The 27,511-nt window shown below is 40.0% G+C and overlaps 1 protein-coding gene across 2 annotated transcripts; it reads right to left on the reverse strand.

The window, feature by feature from the left end:
• Positions 1-1,723: 1,723 nt before the first annotated feature.
• Positions 1,724-18,806, reverse strand: LOC120824134 (regulator of G-protein signaling 8). Of its 2 annotated transcripts, none has more exons than XM_040184733.2 (5): positions 18,417-18,806; positions 8,757-8,867; positions 7,967-8,028; positions 4,057-4,223; positions 1,724-3,713 (listed from the first exon to the last, which is right to left on the reverse strand). In XM_040184733.2, exons 2-5 carry the CDS (start codon positions 8,855-8,857, stop codon positions 3,519-3,521), a joined length of 525 nt encoding a protein of 174 aa, XP_040040667.1. In that variant the 5' UTR covers positions 8,858-8,867; positions 18,417-18,806; the 3' UTR covers positions 1,724-3,518. The 2 variants fall into 2 exon arrangements, with proteins under 2 accessions (XP_040040667.1, XP_040040668.1); XM_040184734.2 differs by having other exon boundaries at positions 8,757-8,870; positions 18,417-18,781.
• Positions 18,807-27,511: the final 8,705 nt, after the last annotated feature.

Here is a 27,511-nt window from a genome sequence, read left to right on the forward strand (position 1 = left end):
TAAAATATACCGCAATTTGAATCTCGGCTTGACCAAGTTCTAAATTTTCCAATTTGAGTGCTGGATTCCTCCACCTAAACAATAGCTGTTGAATGATAAACAGTAGTTTGTTATTGTTTTGCCCCCACTGACTCTAAAACACACCATGGAATCTGGAAACGGAATTTTTACTAGCAGAATGGTGCCCACAGTTCAGGTGTCCTGCATTACTTTTCCAGCATGTTCATGCGTATTGCACAAACGTTATTTGGAACAGTCTACAATGAACAGTCAAAATAAGTTTGTCTGTCATGTAGTAAAACTGAATGACAAAAAAAAAAAAAAAATCAGTATTAGGTGATGAATTAATTTTAAAAAACCTCAGGTTTTAGGCTTAGTATGATTGAACCTTTCAGTTATTCTTCAAATGTGGGAAACACTGAACTGGAAATGCTATAGTGCACGAAAGTTTAGGGGCCAAAATATTTCAACAACGAGCTGATGGAGACACATTATAGATCCTTGTTTGACTTTGATAACTCGTGTTAGCATATCAAGCTTGCAGGGAAAAAAAGTCTTTCTTCAGCTTGAAAGAACCTTCACTTTTGCTGTTAAACCCTACTATGACCATTTTTTATATTTACATCTCCGTCATGAGAGAGACTGGTTGCAGTCTCGTAACATGGACAGTCAACATTATTGTTTTCCCTGTACAGCTCCTGTTTATCTCAGAGGACGAGTAATCAGCCGTCCTGCACATCCTGACTGTGATCCATAGTCATGGCAGCGATGCGCCACAGCAAAGTGTTTTCTATTCATTAGAGAGACCGTAGAACGGGATGGGGTGGTATTGATGTGATTGTGTTCAAGGAGAAAACAAGACCTACCTATTATATAATATTATTATACAAACACTAGGTTTGCAGAGGAAAGCAGGTGGAATCGGACGTCTTGCTTGAAGTGCATGTGTTTGAATCCAGCTGCATTTACCAATTATGTGAAAGACGGCATCAACATTAATTCCCATCAAACTAAGAAAAGGGCACCTACACATGGCTTTGAAAAACACTGATATCCATGAACATTATTTTAATTTGAAGACCATCATAACCACGGATGCGTTGGACCAGTCATCATTTTTGTTTGCAGTTGATGATCATCATCATCAGCTCAGTGATGACTTCCACAGAAGAGTGTTGGCTGTGTCTTCTGGCCCAAAAAGGCTTGTCTTCTTTCTACCGAGCTTTGAGCTCTTTATTCCCAGATTGAGACACACACACATAAAACCAACAACTGCAAAAGTCAATGGACGTCGAATGTCGACTCCATCCAGCCAGAGCACCAGATAATTAACAGAAAATAAATAGTGCAATGTTTAAACACTGTTGCAGGTTAGTTTTTTCTCCTTTGCATTGTTACAACAGTCTTGAAGTAGCTACAACATCTGTGTTTAAAATGTTGAGGAAATTTCTGTTTGAGATTAACTGACTTCGTTACTCTTCAGCCAGTCATTTTATTTCGGCTCAATTCCTGCTCATCATTTAAATAGAAACCACATTGAAATCCTAAATGAACCGAGAGAATTAATGAATAACTTCCCAGATTGAGTCTTTTCTTCTTCTCTGGTCTCACTGTAGTTATGAAACGGCATTTGAATTGAGGTCAATCAGTTGGCCCGATCAGTGGCTGAATGCATTATCACATTTCTTATTCGTGAGAATAAAGCCACACAGCACACAAAATCTAGATGCAGATTCATTTTTTAATCGCAAAATATAGTGGGGAGGTTACATTCATGTGGGACACAGTACCATACCATGTAGGCAGATATGTTGTTCAGCCAGTTTAATTGCATATCCAACAATTTGGCCTTTTATAGTGCACATGCAATAAATAAAAATATTTGTCTTCCCTGAAATTCTTTCAAATCCGTATTTTAAAAAGGAGTGCAAATGCTGAGGGAGCACATTTAAAAACACATTGTCATGTTGCAGACATTTTCATTATATACTGTACAAGTTGAAGTATATCTAAATAGTTATTTTGTAGTATTGCATCATGCTGAAAATTATTTAGGAAATTTGCACAACACAATTTTCAACAGACTATTTGGGGATCGGGGCATTTACTTTCAATTCACCACTATCACGAAGCTAATAGATTCTCTTTTCAATCGTAGCAAATCAATGATGTCATAAATTGCAATTTCCATTACTCATTACTTTACTTTAGGAAAATAGTCATTTTAAATGAACTAATCAGGATGACAGCATATTTCTGCATGCTGAATAGCAGTGAATTGGAAACAAAAAGTAACCCAACCCTTGATTATACTCATACACATATAATACCTGCAAGAGTTTACAATACACAGGAATATGTAGTTACATTAATGTCTAAATGCAATCTAATTTGGCACAGTTTCAGGTGTTGTCTCACTTCATTGTTCAATGTAAACACAAACTACCATATAGATCTAGTAACCTACGTACAACGTGTCTATTTAAGAACTGAAGATAAGTAATGTTAGTGCTGGGTGACAAAACGTTAAAGATATTCATCTCTGTACATATTTCTTTCAGGATTAAATAAAATGAACACAGTAGCCTAATTTTAATGGCCCAATATATATTTTTTAAAACATTGGTCGTTTAAACCACAATTAATAAATCGTGTTTAAAACAATGGAGATTGTTTAAGTGGGGAATTAATGTTAATTCTATATAAAAAATAAGTATTATATCATGTTTTATCTCCACGAATAAAATACATTTACTGTAATAAATGCATTAATCAAACCCCAGGAGAGACCACAGCGTAGATCAGTTGAATGGCAATCACTACTAAAATAAACCAAAACAGATCAATAAAACAGACAATTTGAAACAATAAAATGCTCAAATAAAACTTTACATTTACATGTCAATTTAAAAAAAGTTCCTCGTTAAGTTTCAATATCGATTTTTAAATTTTCATTTTGTTCCATACAGTATAAATTACAAAATGCATTCAACTGACAACAGCCCTCGGTTTTCTCAGCTGTACATTAATGTTTTCATTTCAAGTAATACTTTCATTAGCTGTTTTATACTACAGCAAAACAACACTATTAAAGTTGGTTGTAGCTTTCCATTGTTGCTTGCTCTGTTTAATAGAGCAAGCAGTCAGTTTAATGTTCTTCCATCATAGATTTGAAGGTCATCATTACGTCTGATATCTCCTAAATTAGTGCATATTGTGATAAATAGCGCGATAAGGAATTTTTAATATATTTCAAACTATATCACCCAGCACTAACTGGAGGTAAAGAAATTAGCTTATCCTCATCAAATCTCTTCTGCAGTGAAGAGTGTAGTCCACGAAGACACTGTTTCTAGAGGGATTGCATGCATGGAGCTAGTGTAGACAAAAGGAAACAGTCAAGCATGTTGCCCCATCCTTGCAGATTCACAGTATTCAGAGATGATGTCAAAGGGGTTAACTAGCGATTTACAGTGTAGGTCCAGTTAGATGTCAGTTGTGATTTCCATCAGTTTCAGTCAAACAGACCTCCGCTGACCATGAGCATTCGCCCTGTTCACCATATCCTGGTACATCTTGGACCTGAGGAATCGTGGGTAGGAGTCTTTCTCCATGAGGCCGTAGACTTTGCCTTGGACTTCGTTGAGGCTGGTTGGGGATGGATCCTCCAGGCTCTGCTTGGTCTTTTCCCTGGTGCGGTAGTCAATGTTTACCTGAAAAAGCAAATTCAGACACCACTTATTTGGGAAGGCAATATCCATTATTTGATGTAGTTAAGGAGAATTATTGCTTGAAGCCAGTCAGTAAACTAAAACAGGAAATGAGGCTAACAAAAAAGTACCTAAAACTACAGAGTATGTGTCACATAAAGAGCTTTTGAGGTTTACTCAACTGTGTAAAAACAGTGAAAGATTGCCAACATCTGACTTTCTTTGTGAAAAACCTGGTCCTAAACTATGGTCTTAATTATTTGATTTACATCACTGATCTAGAGGATTCTTTTAGCAAGCATCATTAGGTGAAGGAAAACACATTAAAAACAGCAGTCACACAAACCTCTCTGGGCGCCTGAATATCAATGAACTCCTGAAAGATCTTGTTTGCTTTGGACACAAGCTTGGTTGAGCTCTTGATTTTTTTGTACTCCTCGCAAGCCATCCAAAACTCGATATTCTCGTCACTGAACTCTGACTTGAGAAATGTCCGGAAGGCAGCGAGGCCATCTGGAAAGAACAAATGAATGAGGCATCAAGCGGAGGAGGTGAAAACCACAACAAAAGCACTTGAAAAGCATGATTGAAATTGCAGTACAGCACTTATATCTCTGCAGCAGGAAGCTGGATGTGTTTTTTTTGGGGTGGTGGGGGGGGGGTCATAGAAGATTGGCGTGATCATGTCAAACTACGCGTCACACTATGTTGATATTTTTCCAGTATGCGCACACACTCTTCCCAGAAGAGGGGAAATGGCCCACGTGACGAGAACAAAATACTCCCACAAAAGATCGCTGTTTTTTTTTTGCAGTCTCCAAAAGTCAAGATGAGTGATCAATTAATGTGCTCCCCGCTGATGATAACACACAGGAAGTCCATGTTGTTCTATGGGCCCGTGTCACACTGACATGTTATTTTCCACCCTCGTATCTGCTGTTTACCTAAAAAAGAAAAAAGAAAAAAAAAAAAAGCAGAGCAGAGCAGAGAGGGTGACCCATCTCTGCATAATCAAATATTCCTCATGTCTGTGTTGTGTAGACAACAACTTGCAGGTTTACATGAACGCAGGGCTAAACACAAACATGCAGCTTGAAGAAGTCCTCGGGTAACTGGGGTAACACAAGTGGGAGCCAGACGTCAGCGTCTGAAGCATTCCCCGTTGTCCTCTTGAATAAATTGGAAAGTATTTTAAAAAGATTTTTCTCCCTAGTGACACACATTCTGAACAGCACTCACAGACCAACAACCTCTGCTGAGAATGCAAAATCATAGATTAAGGGTAGCATATTGCCTTTAAATCAGTCTGCATGGTTTGTAAAAAAGTTGTTGCATTTTAGTGCGTTATTAAAATCTGGATTGACACCGGCAATTTGTAATTGTTGCAAAAAATATTTATTGTGGGAAGGTTAATAAACATCTCACATGTGCATGGATACACATGTTTGTGTCCTTAAACAAAGTGTTACTGTGAAAAGGTCATGGAGATCTTCGGCAATAGTAATGGCTGCAGTTAGGAAACAAAACCACTATGTGGTAGACGGGTGTTCCAGAGCTTAGCATATCCACGCAAACCCATTTTCAGTGCAGTCAGTAACTACAAGGATGAACAATCGATAGTGCGCAAAAGCAAGAAAGATTGTTATTGCACGCAAAAAATGACTGAAATTCTCTCATCTTTCATACGCTAAGAAAGCATTACTTGAATTGACTCCTTTCACACATTGTCTGTCACACACACGCCCACATCATAGTTTATTTGTCATCTTCACTGCATGTTCACTAACTCTCTTGTCATTTCAGATCCTCCCACCTATTCACCTGATTTCCTGCACCTGGTTCTCCTCACCCTCACCTGTGGTGCCTCCCCTCGTCAGTCACTCACTATTTAAGCCCGTCACATTCTTTTGCTCACTGCCAGATTGTCTTGTGTGTTTAACCAAGTTTTCCAGCGTGTCCCTAGTTATCCCGTCTACCTCGATCCTGACCTTGTCTGTTCCTCGACCCTGATTTACCTGCCTGCCCTGTTTCGGATTTATCTGCCTGTCTGTTTGCCATGCTGGTTCTGACACTGCCTGTCCTCGTCTGCGGATTACCTGCCTGCCCCTCTGGAATTGTTTGCCTCCCGACGGATGTCCCGGTTTTGGACCCAGCCTGAACTTTCATTAAAACCACTCTGTCTTGTCCATCGTGTCCGAGTCGTGCGTTTGGGTTCTCCTGTACTCCGGTACCAGTAACCGTGACATTCAATTTGAAAATCTTCTTCACTGCCTTTCCCACTGCTATATTTGTTGGTGCATTCACATTGCGAAATACAGAAGACGCAAGACCAAGGTGGTTTAGGTATTACGGCAGGTTTTCGTTGGAAATTGGAGGGGCAGAACCTGTATTGCTTGGTAGGTGTTTGAGGGGCTTAGCCTAAGCTGAAGAGAGCCTCCCCATGGCTGCTGGAATGAAACCAGAGTGCAGAGGCTCAAGCTGCACCCTGGCCATAGTCAATACAGTGTTAAAAAACAATATAGCTCCGCTGAAAACACTGCTGTTATGATGGGTTCTCAAAAAGCTGACAATTTATCCTCACTCTTGATACCGCCGTCACCCAGATACAATGAGCAAGAAAAGCCCAACGCTGCTGCTTATCAAGCACACACAGTGATCTCACACAAACAAGCCATGTAACCGCTGATAATGTGTGCAGGTCAGGCCACCGCAGCCACATAATTAACTCTGCACAATGAAGAATGACACTAAAAACGCAGTCAGGTCTTATTGGTATACCCTTTCCCTCCCTGCTAGGTGCTGTGTCCCTATTGCTTTGACTTTACTTGACGTACTATATGTGCATATGTGTCCCGGTCTCTATTCTTGGCTGTGAGGCAAACTAGGTTTGCAAAACAAAATGGTGTTAGAACCATGATCTGGACAAAAAAGGTCATTGTCATGTTAGGACATGGTGTTTGCAGCTTTTCTTCCCCCCATCTCGACTGGCGGTCTCTGATCCCTGTTACAGTAAAGTGTTTTGTCTGAGTGGTACATCCTAGTTGTGTAAGCTCAAACCAAAGCTTTTGAAGGTAGCGGCAATTCAGGAAACAACTAGGCAGTCTGTTACGGGAAGCTGTATTTGCCTGAAAACAAAAACATCCGCTGAGCTACAAACATCTTTTCCAAAATATGTCTTGGTCTTTCACGCGGCAATTTGGATTCCACTGCTTGGTGACTCCACTGATACGGGATTCCTTTTAAACTGGACTTTTTTCTCGAAGTTGTCAAAAGAAACCGGGATGGACTACATCAGTCTCGGATCAACTTTGTCGTAAGTCAGAACTACTGTATTTTAAGCTGTATACTATTAGTGAAGAGACAAGTGTGTAAAGAGCAGTTTTCTTATCACTCAAAAAGGTTGTCGAGTGTGTCTACAGGAGTGTTTTTGCAGCTTGAAAAGACATCTCCAAAAAGGGCCCATACTCTGGATCTACTTGTGTTTTTATTTTTTATCCCAGTGAATTCAATGTTACATCAGACAGCTTGCTAACAGAAAATAAACATGTCCTTATGGATGTATTTGAGTGACTCTGGGCCAGTGCACGCTCGGTCCATGGGGAAGGTCACAGACATGTGACTCATTATGCAGGAAAGGAGTCCTTACAACACAGAAATGAGACCCTTATATAAGAAAAGGCATGAAGCGGGCAAAATAGGCTGGTGCTCTGCAAAAAAAAAAGAGCAAAGGACTGCTACTAAATTTAACTCTGCTTTAGTGATCGTGCAGTACGTGATTGTGCCACCCAGTCTCACAGCAAAATATGTAATAGCTACGTTGTGGATCGTGGTATTCTCACGCTTTCTCCCCAAAATCGTAACAATACTACGTTGTATTTTCGCCCATTCATTTACATTGCCTTGCAACTACGTCACTAGAAACTAATAAACGGAAGGTCTTCTACATTCTCTGATAGAAGATTATGAAAATTTAACACATACTTCTCACTAGAAATGCCATCGAAATGCATACAAATGCTGATGCTTTCTTAAAATATTGTGTTTTTCACAGATAATAGACAGACACTCCGCCATTTTCTTTTTTTAGCTGAGGGAAACTTGATAATTACGTGACCTGGTTGCAACTAAAACGTTGTATTGTCACGCTTTCACCCCAAAAGCGTGACAATACAACGTTGGTCCACAACGTAGCTATTACACGTTTTGCTGTGAGACTGGGTTGGATTGTGACTTAACAATAGAACATGTCTACTTACATTTGTGAGACAGGAGATGATCAAACGATTCTGACCATCGAACGACCTCATCCGTTGATACTCTGACGGAGAGAAGACAAAGCACACTGCCTGAGTATGATGTAATTGTAATGTGATTGTTTTTAACACAATGGTACTGTATGTATTTTTGAAGGGCATTAGAATTTGCTGTATGATTTCTCATCTACTCAAAAGGCTTTCATGTAATTGTAATAGCTGGTTCAATTTAGAGAATGATGAGGAAGGAGATGAGATAGAAGAAGAACATTAGCTGCACATTTTAATGCTTTTATGAAGTGGTGAATACGTAATAGGTATAACAGTCTCATGGAGATTAGAGGGATGAATTAACATTATTGTACCACTCCATCATTGGAACGTTAGGCTGAACAGGAAGCACATTCTCGTCAACATAAAAGCTCATACAATGTCGCTTAATAATGTCAGACCTGCCCCAAGTTTCTCTGGAAAGGTTGGTATGCAGTTTCATGCACGGGCATATTGTTAGATTACTCTGTAACACTGACAAATTAAAAGTAAATGTTTTTTTGTTGAATACACATTACAATGGCCCTGTTCACTGTCAAATAACTAAAAAGTAAAAGTAAAAAATTGTACCACTCTTTAGCGCAATAAACAACACAGGGTTGAAATGCTCAAAAGGATACATTGGACATCACAATAAATATTCAAATCGGGGAGAAGACTCTTGAATGTAGTTTCACAATGTGTGCAAACGTTGGACACCAGGTGAGGAGTTAAGAGGCACAGGATTTGTTGGCAGACTCACTTCAGACACCTGGCAGTGGTTTCGTGCGCGGGAGGCAGGAACTCAGAGAAGTCGCTGTAGGAGTCAGATTTGTTGGACAGGCAGCCTAATCGGGTTTTCATGGTGCCGGTCCTGCTGAAGAAAAGACACAGTGCTTCGTATCACATTTGTATGTTTTTCAATCCAAAACACGTGTTATTCAAAATGTTTACTCATATGAAGATAGTTTAATTAATCGGCAACTTCTAATAGGAAGTAGAAGGCATCACAGTGGCGTCACCCAGTACCACCAAACCTTTTCACCAAACGTATTAAGCGTATCTGAACCCAAAGTACAACCGTGAAACAGCAACACTGCTTGGCATTTCTACTAAGATCATAATTCAAAGGGCTCGTTATCAACAAATCATTAAATGCATTTTAATTGTAAGGTCAGCAGCATCAAGAACACAACGGTTACTTAATCCTATCCTCATGATTCATGCTGTTTGTTAAATATTTAGCTCATGTACAAGTTCTAAAATGTTGTTGGTAGACCCGATAATGCAACTAAAATAGGAGGCGGAGAGATAAGGCCGACTGACAGGACTGAAGGTGGACAACAGGTGCTACTCCATATGCAAGAAGCCGAACAGTATGCCTCACTCAGAAGGGAACTTCAAACATCCCCCGATATTAAAATTCACACCCTGGTTAAGTCTGTCCGTAAGTGTGCACATATAAAGAAACCTTTCTACGTAACAATTCATAACCATAGCAGAGTTTGATTGACAGGACGGCCTCTGACTATCTCACCAACACTATCCAGCTTGCATGAACTTATAATATGCTTTGCAGCTCTGTGCTTGCCATATTATGCTTTTTACAGATGACGTACGCATCACCTATCATTGTGATAGAACACTGCCCACCAACATCTAGAATTAACACAACATTATTCATGTTGTTGCTTATGTAGAAATGATGACATTTTAAGTATGAATATTCTTTAAGATGGCCATTAATCGTTGTTATTCCTATTTTTTATTTACTAATCTAAAATCTGAGAATGAGATATAGAAGACAACCACATGCTCTTCTTTCATCCCAATCTGTCCAATTGTATTATTACACTGCTGCTTCCATGTACTTTCTGCCAATGTTCTCCCTCCGGGACACATTGGTCTCTCCAGATGGGGCAGCCTTGCATCACAGGCCAAATATTTGCGTATAAGTAGGTTATTTCCAAGGGACACATTAATGATCAAAGGGCCATTACAAAGGATATAACAAAATAATGAGAAAATCAATTCTGCTTCAGCCCCATTTTGATATCATTAGGCCTTTTACAATAGACTCCTTAGAAAAACAAGATGTTAATTACTGATCTGTAGATGTGTTTCATACCTCGGTTCAGCTACATAGTGTTTTAGTCTTAGTCTCATTTGACGGGATAAACATTTCCTCAAGGTATGAAAGTATTCATTTAATAGAGCATTGACAACTAGCTATATATTTAACCTCAGCCAAATTATCTCCTAGCGATCAAGATCTCTGAGAGACCCGAGTACGGCGGAGAAAAAGAACAAACATACAAACATGCTAGACAAAAAAACATAGCCAGATTAAAAATAAAGAACATAGAAAGAAAAGAAGACATAACATAAAACACACAGAATCAGTAACTATTTGACAACAATTTCACACTGGATGTAATAAATAAGTGTAATGAAATGAAATATCCTAAATCCTGTCCAACTCATTAGATATATACAGTTGAAGTTTATGCGTAAATTGAGTGAGAGCGACTAGACAGGCCGGTGCCTTTCCCGCGTTGCCTCTTCTGTCACCGTGCGTACGCAGATTGGGGGCGGGCTCGTTGGGTGCTAGCCAACTAGACGGAGGCCCCGTTTCCGTAAACCAATCGTATTGCGGCTGTGCAACGTTAAAAGCTGATTTCCTCTCTGTTGCCGTCAGTTGTCATTGCAGCATCAAAGGTAACCCTGCAGCGCCCCCGACAATCACCAGCAAAACCAGGCATATCGGAGAATTGGAGCAACTTATTCTCTACCACCAGTCAGTGGACTCCAATCTCGGCATCCCGACCCCCGGTCTGTCCTACGCCAGGATGGAATCCAAGCCCCAAGAACTTGGCTCTGTAAATGTTTATAACTGTGTAAATACATTGTTAAAAGTTGAACACATTTCTCCTGATTGAAATGTAGTGGAGGCACTATTTCCTCGTTCAGTGTTTATCCGAGGGGGATCTTACATTTTGTGACAGGTCTGTTATGCAGTAAGTTTCCGCTTTATTTAAATAGACAGTGATGAGCTGAACTTAAACAACATGCATCTGTTTTCATACCATTCAACCTTCTGTTCATAGTACATAGTGTTTCTCTCAATGCCGTAGTAGAGAACAGTGAATTGTTTTGATGCATAAACCTTTTAATTGGGAAAATTGGACAATATGCACTTTTCAGAAGCCACACAAAGCAATTGGCTTAAATGAATCAAAATCGATCCACCACATGAATGCTAAAGCTCTTGAAATATTCTTTGTGTCCTATATCTTCTGAAGACATTTTGTGAATTGTGTGTGAGACCCAAAACACAAATGAGAAACGGTCTAAGAAATCAGGATTCTGATATTACATTAGAGTTAAAACTAGACGGTGTTCTGCTTTCATCCCGCTCCTTTACTAGAGGGTTGATTAGAGCAGTGTTTGCATCTAAAAATTTAATAAACAACCAAAAAGGAAACCTGCCACAGCAATTATTTGGGCATTACTGGAGAGTGTTTGACATTTTTGTTCTAAAGCTTTTCCAACCGATCAAGCAACACACTGAAGTGTTTGTAATGCACCCTAGATGTGTTGCTGTCTGCCCCAGAAACCGCTATGCTGTGTATCAGATGTTATACACGCACGCACGCACGCACGCCGTGGCCTGGAAGGGTTGTTTATCATCTATGGGAGTCATAATCTCAAGGTACACTTCATTTGCTAATGTAGAGTTATTTCAGAGCTGATTAATACACATTTTAGTGTAGACCATGAATACACGATGAGTTTGATGTTCACCAGTGAGGGTTCAGGTAGAAGTCAGAAGGATGTGGAGGATGAAATGCACATTGAAGTTAATAAATTCACACAATTTTACAGGCTATTCCTCTGAAAAGCATAAATGTGCCAACAACACAAGGCACCCATAACAGTGTAACATACTAAACGCAAGGGAAATATTGGTGCAAGGGTATATCCTCTGGGGAGCATGCAGCTCATGCAATTTTATATAACAAATAACACATGACTTGTTACTTGTCTTGCTACCTTAAAAACTGAAATTCTACCACAGCGTTATTTATGTCCTTGTCTTCCAAGCGGTGTACTGCCATTCATGGATCGTATAATGAGAGCCATAGTAGGTAAACATTTGGGAGATTTAATGAAAGTCTTAATGCATCAACACACTGCAATGGATGCTTTGAATTTTGTATGAAATATTTATTTTAGTACATTTGTTCTCAGTCGCAAGACGAAACCCGCCTTCAACAATCTATTTGGGTGCAAATTGGATGCACGTTAGTCTGTACTTACTTACAGGAGACAAAAGTCATCAGGTGAAGTTGATGAGTGACGTGAAGATATTGATGAATCAATTTAGCATGTGCCTTAATGTAAATAACATGATACAATCCCCCCCCCCCCCCCCCCCCTCCCCAAGTAATGTCTTGCTTGACAAAATCTATAGTTCCCTGACTGTTGTGAGCTACATTCTTCGTCTGCAGTATGGTGCAGACACGTGCTGCCGCTGAGCTATTTATAAAACCCCTGACAAATGCATGTAGTCAGGAGGATGCAGTGCATGTTCTATTCAGCCAATGCAGCCGGGCCGGCTCCTGGAGGAAAAAAGCTGAAAAAAAGCAGCAAGAGGCACTTCAATCTCTCAGATATGCACAAGTGCACATCATGCAACTAAACATCTGCTAGACCTGTGATGTCTGATGTGCCTGTTGGGGTTGCTGGGCTAAGAAGTAGAAATCTAAATAAGGGAAACATCTTCTGATGTTACCTAATTTGGTGCAATGCAGATTTTCCGATTTCCCCTCAGTTTCCCTAATTCTAGACACTGACAGACACAACACTTGTATGGCAATGTATTAGTTGACATTCTGTAAGTGATTATGAAGCAGGGTTCGTACGTTGAGATTATATTCATCACACGCATATACGTGCACATTAGTGGAAGTATGATAAATTGTGCACGCATGCTGAAGCCCACATATTTGCAGTGAAGTGAACTGTAAAAGCACACGTGAATCTCGCGTCGCATCTCTCCTCTCATGCCTCCTCCTGTGCAACTTTCTAAGATGAATTCATTGATTCGAAAGGTTGCACACGATTACAGCAGATCACGTTTTTTTTCTCTCTCAAATCTGGGTCAATCTTCAAAACACAAATCATGCGGTTTTTCGATAGCTCTTTATCCTCGTAATAGAGTTCTGTTACAGTACTTGTATTTTACCTTTTTTTAAATACGAAAACACTGCTACGACTAGCACTGTGTTTAGTAGCACTCGTGCTAACCAAAGTATCAACAGCTAAAATGATTACTAATAAGAAAATTCACCAATGTTTATGAATGTCTATATGTCCACAACAAACCATACTTTCCCACGGCCTCACTTATTGGGAGCCATCTCTGAGATAATCAATACTTGATTCTAGTTCATCAATTCACTCCCTCACTCAAGAGTCAGACTCTCTGTCCCCAAACTCACTTCTTCAAACATTAAAATAGGATCATTTGCCTGTCAATCTGTGGCCTTCTTGTTCTTATTTGTTATAAGGGAACTCCGGCTTTGCGTCTTGCCTTTGCCCCCCTTTGGATTTTGTTAATATTCTTGTTTACGCTTTAATAGAACATAAAATAGGATATTGACATTCCACATTTGTATGACCTTTGCAGTACAACGCAAGCATGGCCTACCAAGCACAAGCATTTAGCTGATAGATGACCCCATTCTTTAAAGACAACTACCACAATCTTTGACATAAGACTTCAGTGCTGGAAAGAGATAAGAGAAACGATGAATGAACTATGAAGGAACAACACTTTAAAGTTGACTCAACAGTGCACAAGTGTTGAAAGCATTCCGCTACTCGGGAGTTGCTTTTTGAGTCAATTGGGAGCTGTTAAGAGTCAGCAAAGTTAAAATAATCAAGGTGTACTGTCATGGACTCAAACCTGAAGTTGGACTGCTTCAGTAGAAAGAAAAGTCAGCAAACTTGCATCTTAATACTAGAATATTTATACAATAGGATATTACAGGATTTGTTTCTTAGGCTAATTTGCATCATGACTTCAGTTATGACATGTCTACACTGGATTTCTCATCAAACTTAAATGAAACCAGTCCTTTCAGTTTGATTTCATTACATAATTTCTTGCATGGCAACTTTAATATTGCAGTTTATACATTTTGTTTTATTCTCTGGAATTTGATGGATGTCTTTGATTTTAGGTTGTTCTGTCTTTTTGCAGTTTTATGTTTTTATGATCAACTGCATGAATTAGAATGACAGGTTGTCTGTTATCCCGTGTTTGTCTGCAAGTGACAAACACGGGATTACAGCAGCAGCCACTGTGGACAAACTGCTATGAGCCATAAGTAACAATCACATCTACGCCCGGTCGAACATTGTGGGAGAATCTCCCCACCAGAATATATTTTCAATGCCAACAACACACGTCTTGCGGTATTTCCTGTTTTTTCTCCAGTTATCCTTAAAAAAAAATTGTATAAAGCTGATGTGGAGGACCCAGATGCAAGATGATGCAGGCAGTGGATTCCAGAAATGCCTCATAGACGTCAAGTTGTGCCCTTCTTGTATTACGTTTTGTCCTCTCTATGTACCCCAGGAAGATTAGTGGCCGCTAAAAGGGTTCCAGTTAATAAACGAGACACAAAGCACAGTCGGAAGCTGCCTCCTGGAACATGGCAGACGGGAAACAGGTGGGGGGGGTCGGGGACAGAAGGCTGTGGCTGTTTTCTCACGCAAGGCGGAGGAGCCCAGACGGACGGGAACGGGAAACCAGTTGGAGGGTAAATGCTGGGAAAGCTTGGCACAACGTGGAGAAGAATCTGGCAGCGAGCGAGTGAGTGACTGGGCTTTAAACACTGAAGGGGTGCAGGAGGGCAGACAGGTGAGTGATTGGGCAGACAGGTGAGTTTGATTGACCTGATGAGGTGGATGTGACTGGCAGGTGCACTGAATAAACTGATGACACAGTAGCGGGAGCGGGGGGGGGCTGAACTGTGAGAGGCAGTTTGAAATAATTGTGCTGTGGTGGTATTCCCATAAATTATTTTCCCCCATTTACTAGGTTTCTATATTCAAAATAAACATAAAAAAACCCTGTGCACTCCTCTCATACGGCTGATAACGCCGGCCCACACCGGTGGCGTTGCGGTAGGTTTAGCGCATGTATACGCGCGGTTGGTAGTATCTGCGTTAGCAACAGATGCTATAGCAACACCCTTAGCAACAGAGTTGCTGGCTCAGACTTTGCCATCAATTCTACATTTAGTACCTTTTTAAAACCTTGGACAAATATATTGAATATTCTCTGATACTTCTCATGTTCCACAAAACCGTGAAACCTCTCACTCCTCTGAGGCCTTTTGTTATGACACCCGACCACGTGTCGCACAAGAGTCTGATAGGTCAACCTGGGATACAGCAAGCTCGGGGCTTTTCGGCACATAACACCCTCATTCCATTTTCATCTACTTCTTACACAGAGGTACACTCACGTACGGGTAGATTAACGTCAATCGCTCGCCTCGCAGGCCCTCCTCTGTCTATTTATTTCGTATCAACTTAATCTCTGTCCAGTTCACCAACCTCAGCAGATTATAATTTAATCTCTGAAAGAATAGAAGCGCCCTGTGCAAGCCGGCAGCTCAACAAATATCACAGTGTTCATAGTTTTCTATTCTCTACACAGAGTTAAACTGGATTAATGTTGAATGGGTTTTTCTTTTGCCACATTCTTGCATTGACAAACATGTCGGCTTTTGTAACATTGTTCGTATTTCACTCGTTAATATAATTTACCTCACACTATATTTATTTGCATTGCACTTTCCATTGTGGTTTTGAAATTAGCTTGGACCAAGGAAAAGAAATTAGTTGTATCGAGGCGTGCTATTCAGATGAAAAGGGTGTTAGTCCTTCCTATAGACCAGCGATTCCCAAAGTGTGGGCCGCGAAGGTACTGCAGGTGGGCATTTACAATAAATAAAGTTTTTTAATTTTCAATTTTTAAAAGTTTGAAATTAATATAAAAATATGTATGATGCGGCACATTAGTTATGCAAAACATTAGTTGATGAAGCACAAACAATTTAAACGGACAGATTAATAAAACAATAAGGCTCTTGCTCGAAACGGCTGCTCTTGTCCGCCTGTCGTTCAACAAACGGAGCGCCCTCTTTTAGTATTGAAGTCAATATACCGCATTTTCCGCACTCCAAGGCGCACTTAAAAGGCTTTAATTTTCTCAAAAAACGACAGTGCCTTATAATCCGGAGCGCCTTATATATATGGATCAATTGGTTAATCGGTTGATCCATACTGGTTGTACACGGCGCTCAAGGCGCTCTGCCAAACACGCCAAAGCTCGTCTACGACGGCGAGATGCTAAGCGGCGCTCAAGCGCGTGAGATATGGAGCTTGTTTCAGGGCGCGTCGGAGAAACAGAGCTGTCGTTCTCTCCGAGCACTTCATGAGATTAAAGAGCGAGAGACGGCGCCCTTTTCTCTACAGTAGCTGAACCATCTTAACGGGGAAAATAAGTTATTCTAAAAGCAGCCGAAGATTTAAGGCGTGGATGGCGAGGGGGGCGGCGGGAGCGGATGCACCTCGCGGCATCGATTGGACCCTGAAAGCACCGTCTCTACCTTACTGTCAAAAAAAACAACAGCGAGCGCGTAGAAAACTCCCTCGAGCGCGAGCAGAGATTCTCCTCGCGAGCAACGAAGTTCACGTTTCGCAAGCGAGCAAATACCTCGCGGAGACGGACTTTTGCTCGCGGATGTTTGATTTTGGTTAAATTCTTAAGGTCATTTAATCATTATGTTTTGATCAGAGTTGTGATTAAAGGTTTGGGTGGGCCGCGAAAGATTTTCAGATTTCAAAGTGGGCCGCGGCATTCTTGAGTTTGGGAACCGCTGCTTTAGACTTCTACTTTCTATATTTTGTACACAGGCTAAATTTTTTGATGGTAATTCTTTTGAAACTCTGAAATTGTATGAAAATTAACCCTGAATATATATACGCTCATGATAAAGAATGGACGTAACTGACCAAATACCACTTATACTACTACTATACTTATTTTCACTGAGGTGACAGCCTCATTTAAATATGTAAGCAGCTGGTTTGATTAGCCAGCAAGTCTAGACTGATGTAGTGTGTAATCTGACATATATTTGGTCCAGTCTGTTAGGGAAAACATTTGGGGGCATTTGGGCAACATTGTCAATTAAGTATTTACTTGATAAATAGCTACTGATGAAGATTACATGAGCTTTTGCGCTCAAATACCATTCGTTCAGCTTGCGCGACAACAACGAGCAAAGCCGAGCAGTGACATGATCTGTTGTTGCAGGAGGGTTACAATATTTTAAACAACTATTTAATAATAAAAAACACAGTGCTAGCCAGTTATCTGATCACATTAGATGTTTCACCAAATTGGGTGTAGTTTAATCATCAACAATTAACAGATCAAAATAGGGATTCATTTGCAGATCTTTCCGCTGACACGTAAATTCAATATTCACTATTCAATCCCTTTTGTTCTGTTTACAAACCCCTCCGATTCTTAACCCTTGATCAAGTTCACCAGCCCATCTCAAAGTGTTTTGTATGCTGTTCAGTTGCGAAGAATAAGTGAGAAGATCGTTGAGACATGGTACAGAAGTAAGATCAGGGTGCAGCGTGAGCAGCTTGGTCATCTGCTGAAGGCAACACAATCCTGCTACCAGAACCGGTAATGCTCACAACTGAACAATTAAAAAGATGTCATAGGTGTCCTGGTCAATGAAACAAAAAGGTGGGGCAAATAGAAGCAGAAGCTTTCAAAATTGACCCCCAACTCTTATGAGCGGTTTTGAATGCACAACGTGAGTTTGCACTTGTGCTTCAATGCCCTTCTCCACCTTTCAAAACTTTGATAAGTGGCATTCACCGGAGTAAACAGCCACCAGAGCTTTTTGCATCAAGGGAGGGAAGTTGGAAAATGATTTTCAGTGTTGCTCACGAGAAATACTCGAGGTACAAGCATGCGTGAATGAGGGCGATCACGTCGGCAGGAATCTGAACATGCAACCAAATAGAAATAACACAAGCAGGCACATAATTAGCTGGAAAAATGGAATATGACACTCCTGTATAGAGCTAGCATTTCTCTCCTCCAGTAGTTTAATAAAATGTTTCCATTATTCCTCATTGATGCCAAATCACTTAATCCGTGTTTTCATTGATGTAACAACAAGCTTTTCAAAGCAAATTATATTCAACCCGGTAAACCGTTTAGAATGACAATGACCCACCCAGTGCCGAGAGCTCTTTGTCCACAGCAAAATTACATAACACTGTCATCCAATGAATTTAAATATGGATCCTTTACCTTGAGCCTGCTGTGTGCGAGAGATGCTGGACTCTTTCTCCCCTTCTTATTTATCGCTGCAGCGTGTGTTTTGGCAAAATTCAGCCTCCGTCTAGCAAACGCTGGTGTGTATTTGTATGAATCTGCAGAGCTGAAGATGTCTAGTGTTTGTGATGCCAGAGAGTGGAAGCTACACGGCATGCTCATTGGTGTGAAATCACAGGGGGGAGAGAGAGGGAAGCAGAGACGGATAGAGGGAGAGGCAGAGGGGGGTGAGGGTGGGGGGGATCAGAGAGATGAAGGGGGGAAAGGGCTTTGTTTGCACAGGAAAATCTCTAGGGACAACCTGAACACATCTGTGAAGTGGAGAAGTGCTGTTCAGTGATGTTGCGTTTGAAGTGTTGCAAGCGTAAATGTGTAGTGCAGGAGGCGTGACGGGGGCAGGATGAAGAGGTCTGGAGGATGGCTGTTAAGGGCTTGAGTTCCGGAATGAGATTGTACCTAATAACCCCAAAAGAAAACTAAACTAAATACATGTTTGCTTTCATTTTGTGCTGAACGAATGCAATGCATTTACTGGATCCGGCTTCGTAAAAAAATGTATATTTTAACTCTTAAATCGTTTGAAGATGCGCTATATAACATTGCATGATGACGTTAATTGTTTGAGCATGTCACAGAAAAAGCCAAGGGGAAGAATAGCGTTAAAGAGGACTAGATCATCAGGTAAGACTGAGTGCTCCGTAGATGATTTTTTGCTATGAAGCTCAGACCACAGCAGATTCACCACCATGCCATATGCATCGGTGTGCACTCACGTTAACACAGCATCTACAGTGCACACATGCAAACTAGCTCTCAATATAACACCAATGCTCTTTCTGGTAGCGCCATGCAAATTGATTCTCACCAAAGTATCTCTAATTAATTATTGCATATACACAAACACAGGCAAAACACACAGGAGTTATGGTTACACCTTTTATTCATAGAAAAATCATATTGAAAATGATATTTTAGCATTAGAAAGCATGGATTGAAGACTCGAGTGCAAAGCATTTATCTTGCAATCTTGAGAGGAAGATATGATCGGCAAGGAGCTGGGAGTGTGGAGGAGGCAGGCCGGCAGAGGACAAATTATTCCTGCTACTGAACAGACAAGCAAGTGTTACATAAAATCACTCACACACAAACACACAGAACCATGCAAGACACTGCCTACACACACGTTTTAAGTTTTTCCCCTTTCATTTGACACTCAAAAACACATTTGCAGCACTCTGATAGGTGTGGTGGAATTATAAAATGAGTTTAATCATTAACAACATCATTATCACTAGAGTACAAGGTTTCACGCAGTCCTCCAGGCAGCTGTGGTTTACATAATCAACTTGAGAATCTAAATCGTAAGAAAAAAAACAAACATTTAGTGCACTTTCAGTCAGGAATAACGCTAATGGAAATAGCGGTTTAAAATGAAGTCACTTCCTTTTGCACTTTGCAATACTGACAAACAAATGACAATTGTCTATTGTCTTGCACACTGTAACAAATTGCTGTAAATTTACGGTGCATTTCTAACGGTATCTTACAGTATGTTATAATAACTAACATACGGTTAAATTTCCATCCATTGCTTGTAAATTGACGGCCAATGTCATCAATAAACAGTTAAAGCTGTCAATTTACAATAATAGCCGACTACCGTAATTCAACTGCATGTTACATATATTTTATGAAGTGGTGGAAATACACATACATGTGCAGTGAATCACAATCCATCTACATCTGTTGTAGGTTAATGTATGGAAGCCCATGTCAGCCACTGAAAAACAGGTCCTGTAAGTCATCATAATGAGATATGAGTATCTCATGAGATACGTTGATGACTTTGACTCACAGGACATTACTATACATGCAGCTGTCACTTTTATTCAAAACGCCCATGGTTTGACATAATTTTATGTGGAGTAATTGGGGGTTAGGTCCCTTGCTCACGGACACTTCGACTTGGTACAGGGAGCAGCCAGGATTCAAACCACCAACCTTGTGCTGCACAGTACACCCTGCCTGTCCCATGCGCCGCCTTCGCTGTCGTTTCATTGGCCGGAATGTAAAGATTATAAATATTTGTATTATTCAAAGTGATCATTGCCTAAAAGTCATTTGAGTGTTAATCGTGACCGACTGCTCCTGAACGTGACGTCAGACGCGTAATCTCAGTTCATCCAGAACACCTGTGCAGTTCAACATCGGAGGAGTTTCTCATTGCCTCGTCTCTCCAAGTAATGTTGGTAAGTGTTATTTGTCTAGCATGATTAACATTCTCCTTCCTTACATCTTGTTGTCTTCCTCAACTTTGTAATTTGAATATTTTGTCATGACAGTGTTTCTAAACATTTTTTTTTTTTTTTTTTTTACAGAAGCACTGGATTAAGGACGCCAGCCGTTTGCTGCGGTCAATTGAAAGTGTTCCGTAGCGTAATATTGCAGTTAGTTTACCTAGTTCCTAATGATTTTATGATTTATTTTTTTCTTATTGTGTACATGCGGCATATTTTATGTTTTGTTCTTGGTTACAAATGCCTAACATTTTTGTCTTAAAAGGCATCTAATAAACTCCAGCCACTATGACCGAAATGAGTTTGGTTGTCTTTCTTTAATTTGTGGAGAATTAAATGGTAACATTCTGGTATTTCTAACACAAAAACAGTAATTGTATGGTAACACACTGTAATCCAAATTACGACAACATACCATAAATTACGGTAGGGCACTATAAATAAAACAGTAAATTACTAGCGTCGACTGCCAGTAAATTGCAGTTAATTCACAGTAAAATTGGTTCAAGTTTACGGTAACATACGGTAATCCATTTTACGATAACAGTGTAAAAACTATTTACGGTATTATACCGTAAAATAACGGTAAATTCCTGGCGTCCTTGCTACCAGGAAAAATACCGTTAATTTACGGTGACATTTTTTAGAGTGCACCCTCCCGGGAACTCTTGCAGTTTGATTTATTGTTGTGCAGCAATGATCGGATATTTGTGTCACAGACCTTTTCAAACGAGGAGGCAAGATGCAAATATTCGCCCACGTAGTTGTTCAGAGATGTGTGACCTTCATGACGATGCAGATGCATGTACTGTTGCTTTTGCCCGTCATACACCATCCTTGTCCCTCACAGTCTCTCCAGGTGACTCATCGGAAATGTACCGGAAGCAAAGAATTCTGACGTCCTCACTTCATCCAGTAATTTGTCTTTCACATTGTCTGAAATAAAGCTCTGCTTGGCATTTCACACATATCAAAGGCCAATTGTTAAGATCTTAAGACGAGACAGAACATTTCATTTTCATTATTTTACTAAATGTTGGACATTTTAGCAGCAAGTCTGTCAGATGGTCCACCACTTTGAGCCAGGCTCAAAATGTATTGGATGGGTTGCCAGGACAATAACGGTCAGACAACCATGGGAAAAAAAAGGGTGAAGGGATGTCACACTACCCATGGTATGTGTTGATATTCCTAAATGATTGTCCATTATCGTTGCATCCGCCACTGTGTATTCATTTTGGTTTCTGATTTAGTTTGGTTTCACAGTTCACAAATTAAATTGGACCAAATAAAGAAACTAAATGTGTTGAGGGGTTTGTACTACAGTGCAAATATAACCTTTTTGTCTGTAGTTACGGAATTGAAGACAATAAAATATTACTATCAAAGATTTTTTATCGCTTCCTGCAATTTGGTTGGATCATATTCTCACTGCGACCCAAACCGCTGTAGGTTCCGCTTGGACCACTTATTTTGTTCCTAAACTTTTTTAGGCCACAGTTGACAAATGACGGGAAGACTAAATTGTTTTGATGGACTATTATTCTGAAATCCAAAAGGGAAAAAAATAAGAATTCTTCGAATTGTTTAATTTTCCAAATTTTTTCCTGGAGTTAAGTCATGGTAAGAATGAATCAGAAGACTTTAGAAAGCACCTAAGGGAATAGCTAATTGGTAGGAGGATCTTCAAGCGGCAGAAGGAGGGAAACAATGGTGGAAAAACAGGTTAGAATTTGCAGGGATAATTAGAGATAATCAGAGACGCTGAATGCACATTAGTGCATTAATCAGAACTGAATGCATCAGAGGAAGTTGTCTGAAGTCCTTGTGTGCCCCGTTGCTGAACAACATTTTAGTAACTGGGTAGACCTGCACCTGTTGCAAAGGGGCGGAAAATTTGCAGTAAATTTCCGAAAGGTTTCCGGAAAGATAGGAGTGAGAGTAGGATGTATGTATGTAAACACAAAAGTACACCTTCGCCTCAATTCCTTAGACAAAACATTTGCTGATATTATTTATGTGAAGACCATGAAGTGAACCTCTCTAGATGAATTGAAGATGAATTTGAATAGATAGAATAGATGAATTTCATGTTACAATAGAGAAAAAAAAAAATCCCTCTCTCATATATATATATATAATCAGGTGGGTGGCTTGCTCAACGTTGATAGTGAGTTACTAGGTGGATGATTATGAATCTGCTTCCTTACTTACATGCTCTTACTTACTTCTTACAATACCGTACAGTGTCTACCGCTTACGGAAAGACTAGATTTATTTTCTCGCTGCTACCCGCGGGTTGAGGAAACACTCAGTTTTTTCAAGCAGGGGAAATTTTGTATTTATTGAATTTAACATAACATAAAAGCTGTCTCGCTCTCTCTCAGGATGAAGCGTGATTAGGTAACAAGCTGTGCCAATTAAGCTCATCATGGCCCCGCTCCGACCTTGCAGCCAGGCACCAACTATGCCCATTACCACAACGTGAAAACCTGAATTAAGCAGGGTTTTTTTTTTTTTCAACTCCACTTCAAATCAGTTCCAGGAACTGTTTCTCTCAGGGAGGCATATTACCACAAGAGGGGACATTGTGACCTGTCACAGCCGGAAAAGCACAAGTGTGAATAATGAAGTTAATGATGACTGAACATCCTTTTGGATTCAGTTGTGGGAATGTCGACTCGGTGTCACGCTGCCATGGCTCACTGTGACATTTATGTAAAACACAAACCTATTGTTATTGTTTTTATTAACCGTTGAACTTTTTACACTCTGATGGGTCAACATGTCTGCTCTTTGTTAATCCTTGTTAATGGGACATATCTTGAAGGAAAACCTTTACAGCTGAAGTTAATTTAAACAAGACTCTCTATGCTCAGTGACACGCTGACGATAAATACGTTTAATATGTATGACTTCCCCCATCCTGGTTTACCGCTTGCTAATTAGCACTGGACACAAAGTGCAGCTGGATTTTGACCTTAAAGCAGCTGTAGATGAGACGGTAACGGGATCAGCAGTGTGATTACAATCCACCTTTATTGTGATGGTTCCCTGCCGTATCGTTTGTGTGTTTGTGTATGTCCCTTTTTAATAGCAGGTTCCTGGAGAGTGCTAACTGGAGACAGCTGAGCTCGGTGCTCCAGTTTAAAGCTCCGCCTTCCTGGCAACTTTCCGGTTGATCACCATGTGCCTCGTCGCAACCGCGTGTGGATCATCCTGCATGTGAATAAACATGTGCAGTGTCTGCCTCTCCCTCGTTGGGTCATGGCTGTCAGAGCCAGGTCGTGACATTATGGAAACATAAACGTCTCTACAAAATGTCATTTGCAATCCAGCTGGCGGCTGCTGAGACGTTTTAGTGTAAACCAAACACTACATTTGCATCCATAGAGCCATGCAGCTGGCATTGTTGTGCGGCCACGTGTCTACGCACTTCCCTACAAACTTGTACAACATCACAACCACTTGACCTCTGTGGCCTGGCCTCTCACAAGTGTTCTGAGACATGGTTCAAAAGTTATGAAACGGGGCGTTGCTCAGGCACATGAGGGCGGATCCAAACCAACGATTGAGCCGAGGTACTGATGATGCTGAAAGCTAACTTCATTTTAAAAGACAAAATAATGTTAAAGGGCGGGAAGTGACACATAATTGCTGAAATGTCCAAAACTGCCACTAGAAATAATTACCAGGATTATCTTTCACCCATAGAAAAAAAAGAACAAAACCATACATTTTGCATGAGGCTCAAGCTCACACATGAATGCATACATTTTAACACCATCATTTGCTGTTGGACTAGATCACTCCTCCGTTTTAACCAACAAAGAAATAAGAAATATACATTTTCTGTTTGATGTTGACTGATACATTCATGACTCATTACGTAATTTGGAAGGTAAACATGATATTGTTGCATGTAGGTGTTTTAAATATTCATCCCTAGGAAAACCAAAGGACTTATCAATATATTAATAATGATGAGTGGACACGCATGCAACGTGCCAGCTCGTTTCATCCATTCGCCGCCCCTGGTATCCACCTTGCGATCTTAATTATTTACTGTTTTAATTATGAATTATAGGTCAGACGTGACTGCACATTTATCATCAAACCACAGAAAGGGGGGTAATTTCCATTTTTTTCAGTCAGCCTGACTGGTTTGCGGTGTCACCCATGAATGAGCACAGAAAGTGTTGATTTGGCTAATATCATGAACATAAACATGCAGAGCTACAGCATCCGATTTACGTACCACTTGCTGAGAATCACAGCACTGAACTGATTATAACAAGGTTGCTTTTCCAAGTAGTATGATGATTACGGCACATGATTTACCTCTACTCCCTGGAAATAGACATTAATGCAAGCACTTTGCTTCATATGTATAATAAAAGCGGTCATACACATACAAACACATCAGCCGTATGGAGCAGGCTCTAGACCTGTTTGAACAAAGCCAAGCCTTAAAAACTAAGTGGGTCTGTTACCTGGCAACTACAGTACGTGTTGCTCGAAGATATTCTTCCTGATGCCCCTTGTAGTGCTTCTCATTCACCACATTGAACTCATGTTGTCAGTGTCAAAACATCAACGGTAAACTTTAGGGCATTTAGAGGAGTAAATAGTGAACGATGCGCTCTGGACTGATGGTGGTGGCTTATTAGAGACATTTACACATAGTTTTACAAGAACATACAAAAGAAATAAAAAAAAGAATAAAGATTTCATCATGTCAACTGGATTCTTAACTTTGGATGTTCACATATTCTGGCATTAGATATATTTACTTAAAAAATATGTGTGCAGTTTTAACAAATCTATGTGTTAAGATTAAACCCACACAGACCTGCAATGTCGTGGTGTTTCTTGTTTTACATTTTGCATGTAGTGTCCTCTGGTGGCAACATTTAAGGATTGCACTTTAACAATTTCTTTAACAGCATCTGTAGAAGCAATAAATGTCTTCCTAATGCTGACGGACTGATGACTCCACCGCAACAAATAGCTCGACGTACATGCAAGTAAGGATCTCCAAACTTCTGTTTATGTAGCTGCTGTCATAAATCATGACTATTTTTAATAAATGAAAATAACAACTTGGTCTTCACAGCCGGGAGCCCTCTGGCAGGTTGGTGTCCCTCTGTCTGGTCGCCTCCAGCAGGACGCTTCACGTGGAGGACCGTACACACACCTCTGACTGTGAACAGCAGGGAAATGGCAACAAAAAGAACGAGGCGTAGATGAGGAACTGAAAAGACATGAGAGGTTCACTTGAAGTGCGGAAGATGACTGTAAATCAAATAACAAATTAATTCTCTTCTCTTTTGATCCTTCTCCCTCTGTGCGTTCATTAAAGACCCTTCAAATCGGATCATTTATTTCTGAGGGCATGTAATCAGCACTCGTAATTGTTTTATGTCATTTATTCAAGCTCAACTAGAAGGTCTCCATATTTCAATCATTAAGTTTGCACGAGTAGATATGCTATTTTCAATGTGTTTAATGAGTATAAATTGTCTCCAGAGCTCAAAGTGTGATCTGTGAGTACTGCAGTACCTGCAAGGTGATGGTGAGCTGTAGATACGCTTTGGAGGATTGTGCCCACAAAGCCGTTCATGCACTAACGCATAGCACTCCCTGTTCAGCATCTTGAACATCTGAAAACTAGGAAAAACATGATAGTTCTGGTACTACTTTAATTGACGTAGAAATTTACAGGGGTATCAACTGGACCTCGAATATAGAATAATCTCGTATTGAAAAATAAATCTAACATTGGTGATATGAGCTAAATACAAAAGTCAACATGCAATTATCTTAAATCACAATGTTAACATGCAGTTTGTATTAAGCATGTTCACCATCCTATTTGAGGGTTTTAAGTGTGCTGGATTTGACTAATTTATTACAATTTAGTACAGCTGAGAGCTACAGAGATGGAAATAATTGTTTTGCATCATTTTAGTCACAGGCAACGTTTCAGCAAATTCAAATTAAACTTGATTGACAGACCCTGATTGCGTCCATTTCCAATCTATTATTCCAAAAGGGACATTTCACTCAAAACCACAAGTTTCAAGCACAGTAAGCCATCAGAGGAATAGTTAGTGCACCACCAAAGACATCAGGGTACATCGTCTGGAACCATGAACGACCATTGCTTATTAGATGTTGAGATATTTTGAAAGGTAGATTATAAGTAAAAAGCTTGATTAAGCATTAATAAACCATCGGCACTAGGATTCACCTTACGAAGACACTGTTATATGTATCAAATTCCAATGCAATCTGCCCAAAGACACTTTCGCTAAATATTAAATTATAATTAAAGTCCGTATTATTATTCTTACACGCAACAGAGATTATACAATCTTTTTTTTATATTCAGTTTGGTTGACTATCACCCTTTTGATGAAACATTATTTGACTAGTTAGATGCGAGTGTCATAAAGATAAAAATGAAGGGAAATGTCACAAGTTGAAAACCACCATAGTGCTTTTATCTTTTGTTTTGAGTGGCAATCGTCCCATGTTGTGCTCAGGGTGAAAATGTTAGCACAGCCTGATCTAAAATTACTTGTGAAACTAGAAATAAAATGTGCGCCAACCTGCACAAAGCGATTTTATATTAACTTTTGAAATAACAGCATTATTTCAGTTAGGCTGATGCATTTCGAGGGTTAGAATACTCTCCACTAGCCACAGAACCATTACAGCGTGCAGCAAAACTAGACAACACAATCCATCTGTCTGCTGTCATCCATCTCT

Source organism: Gasterosteus aculeatus, chromosome 8 (assembly GCF_964276395.1).
Source record: "Gasterosteus aculeatus chromosome 8, fGasAcu3.hap1.1, whole genome shotgun sequence".
Classification (NCBI taxonomy): Eukaryota; Metazoa; Chordata; class Actinopteri; order Perciformes; family Gasterosteidae; genus Gasterosteus; species Gasterosteus aculeatus.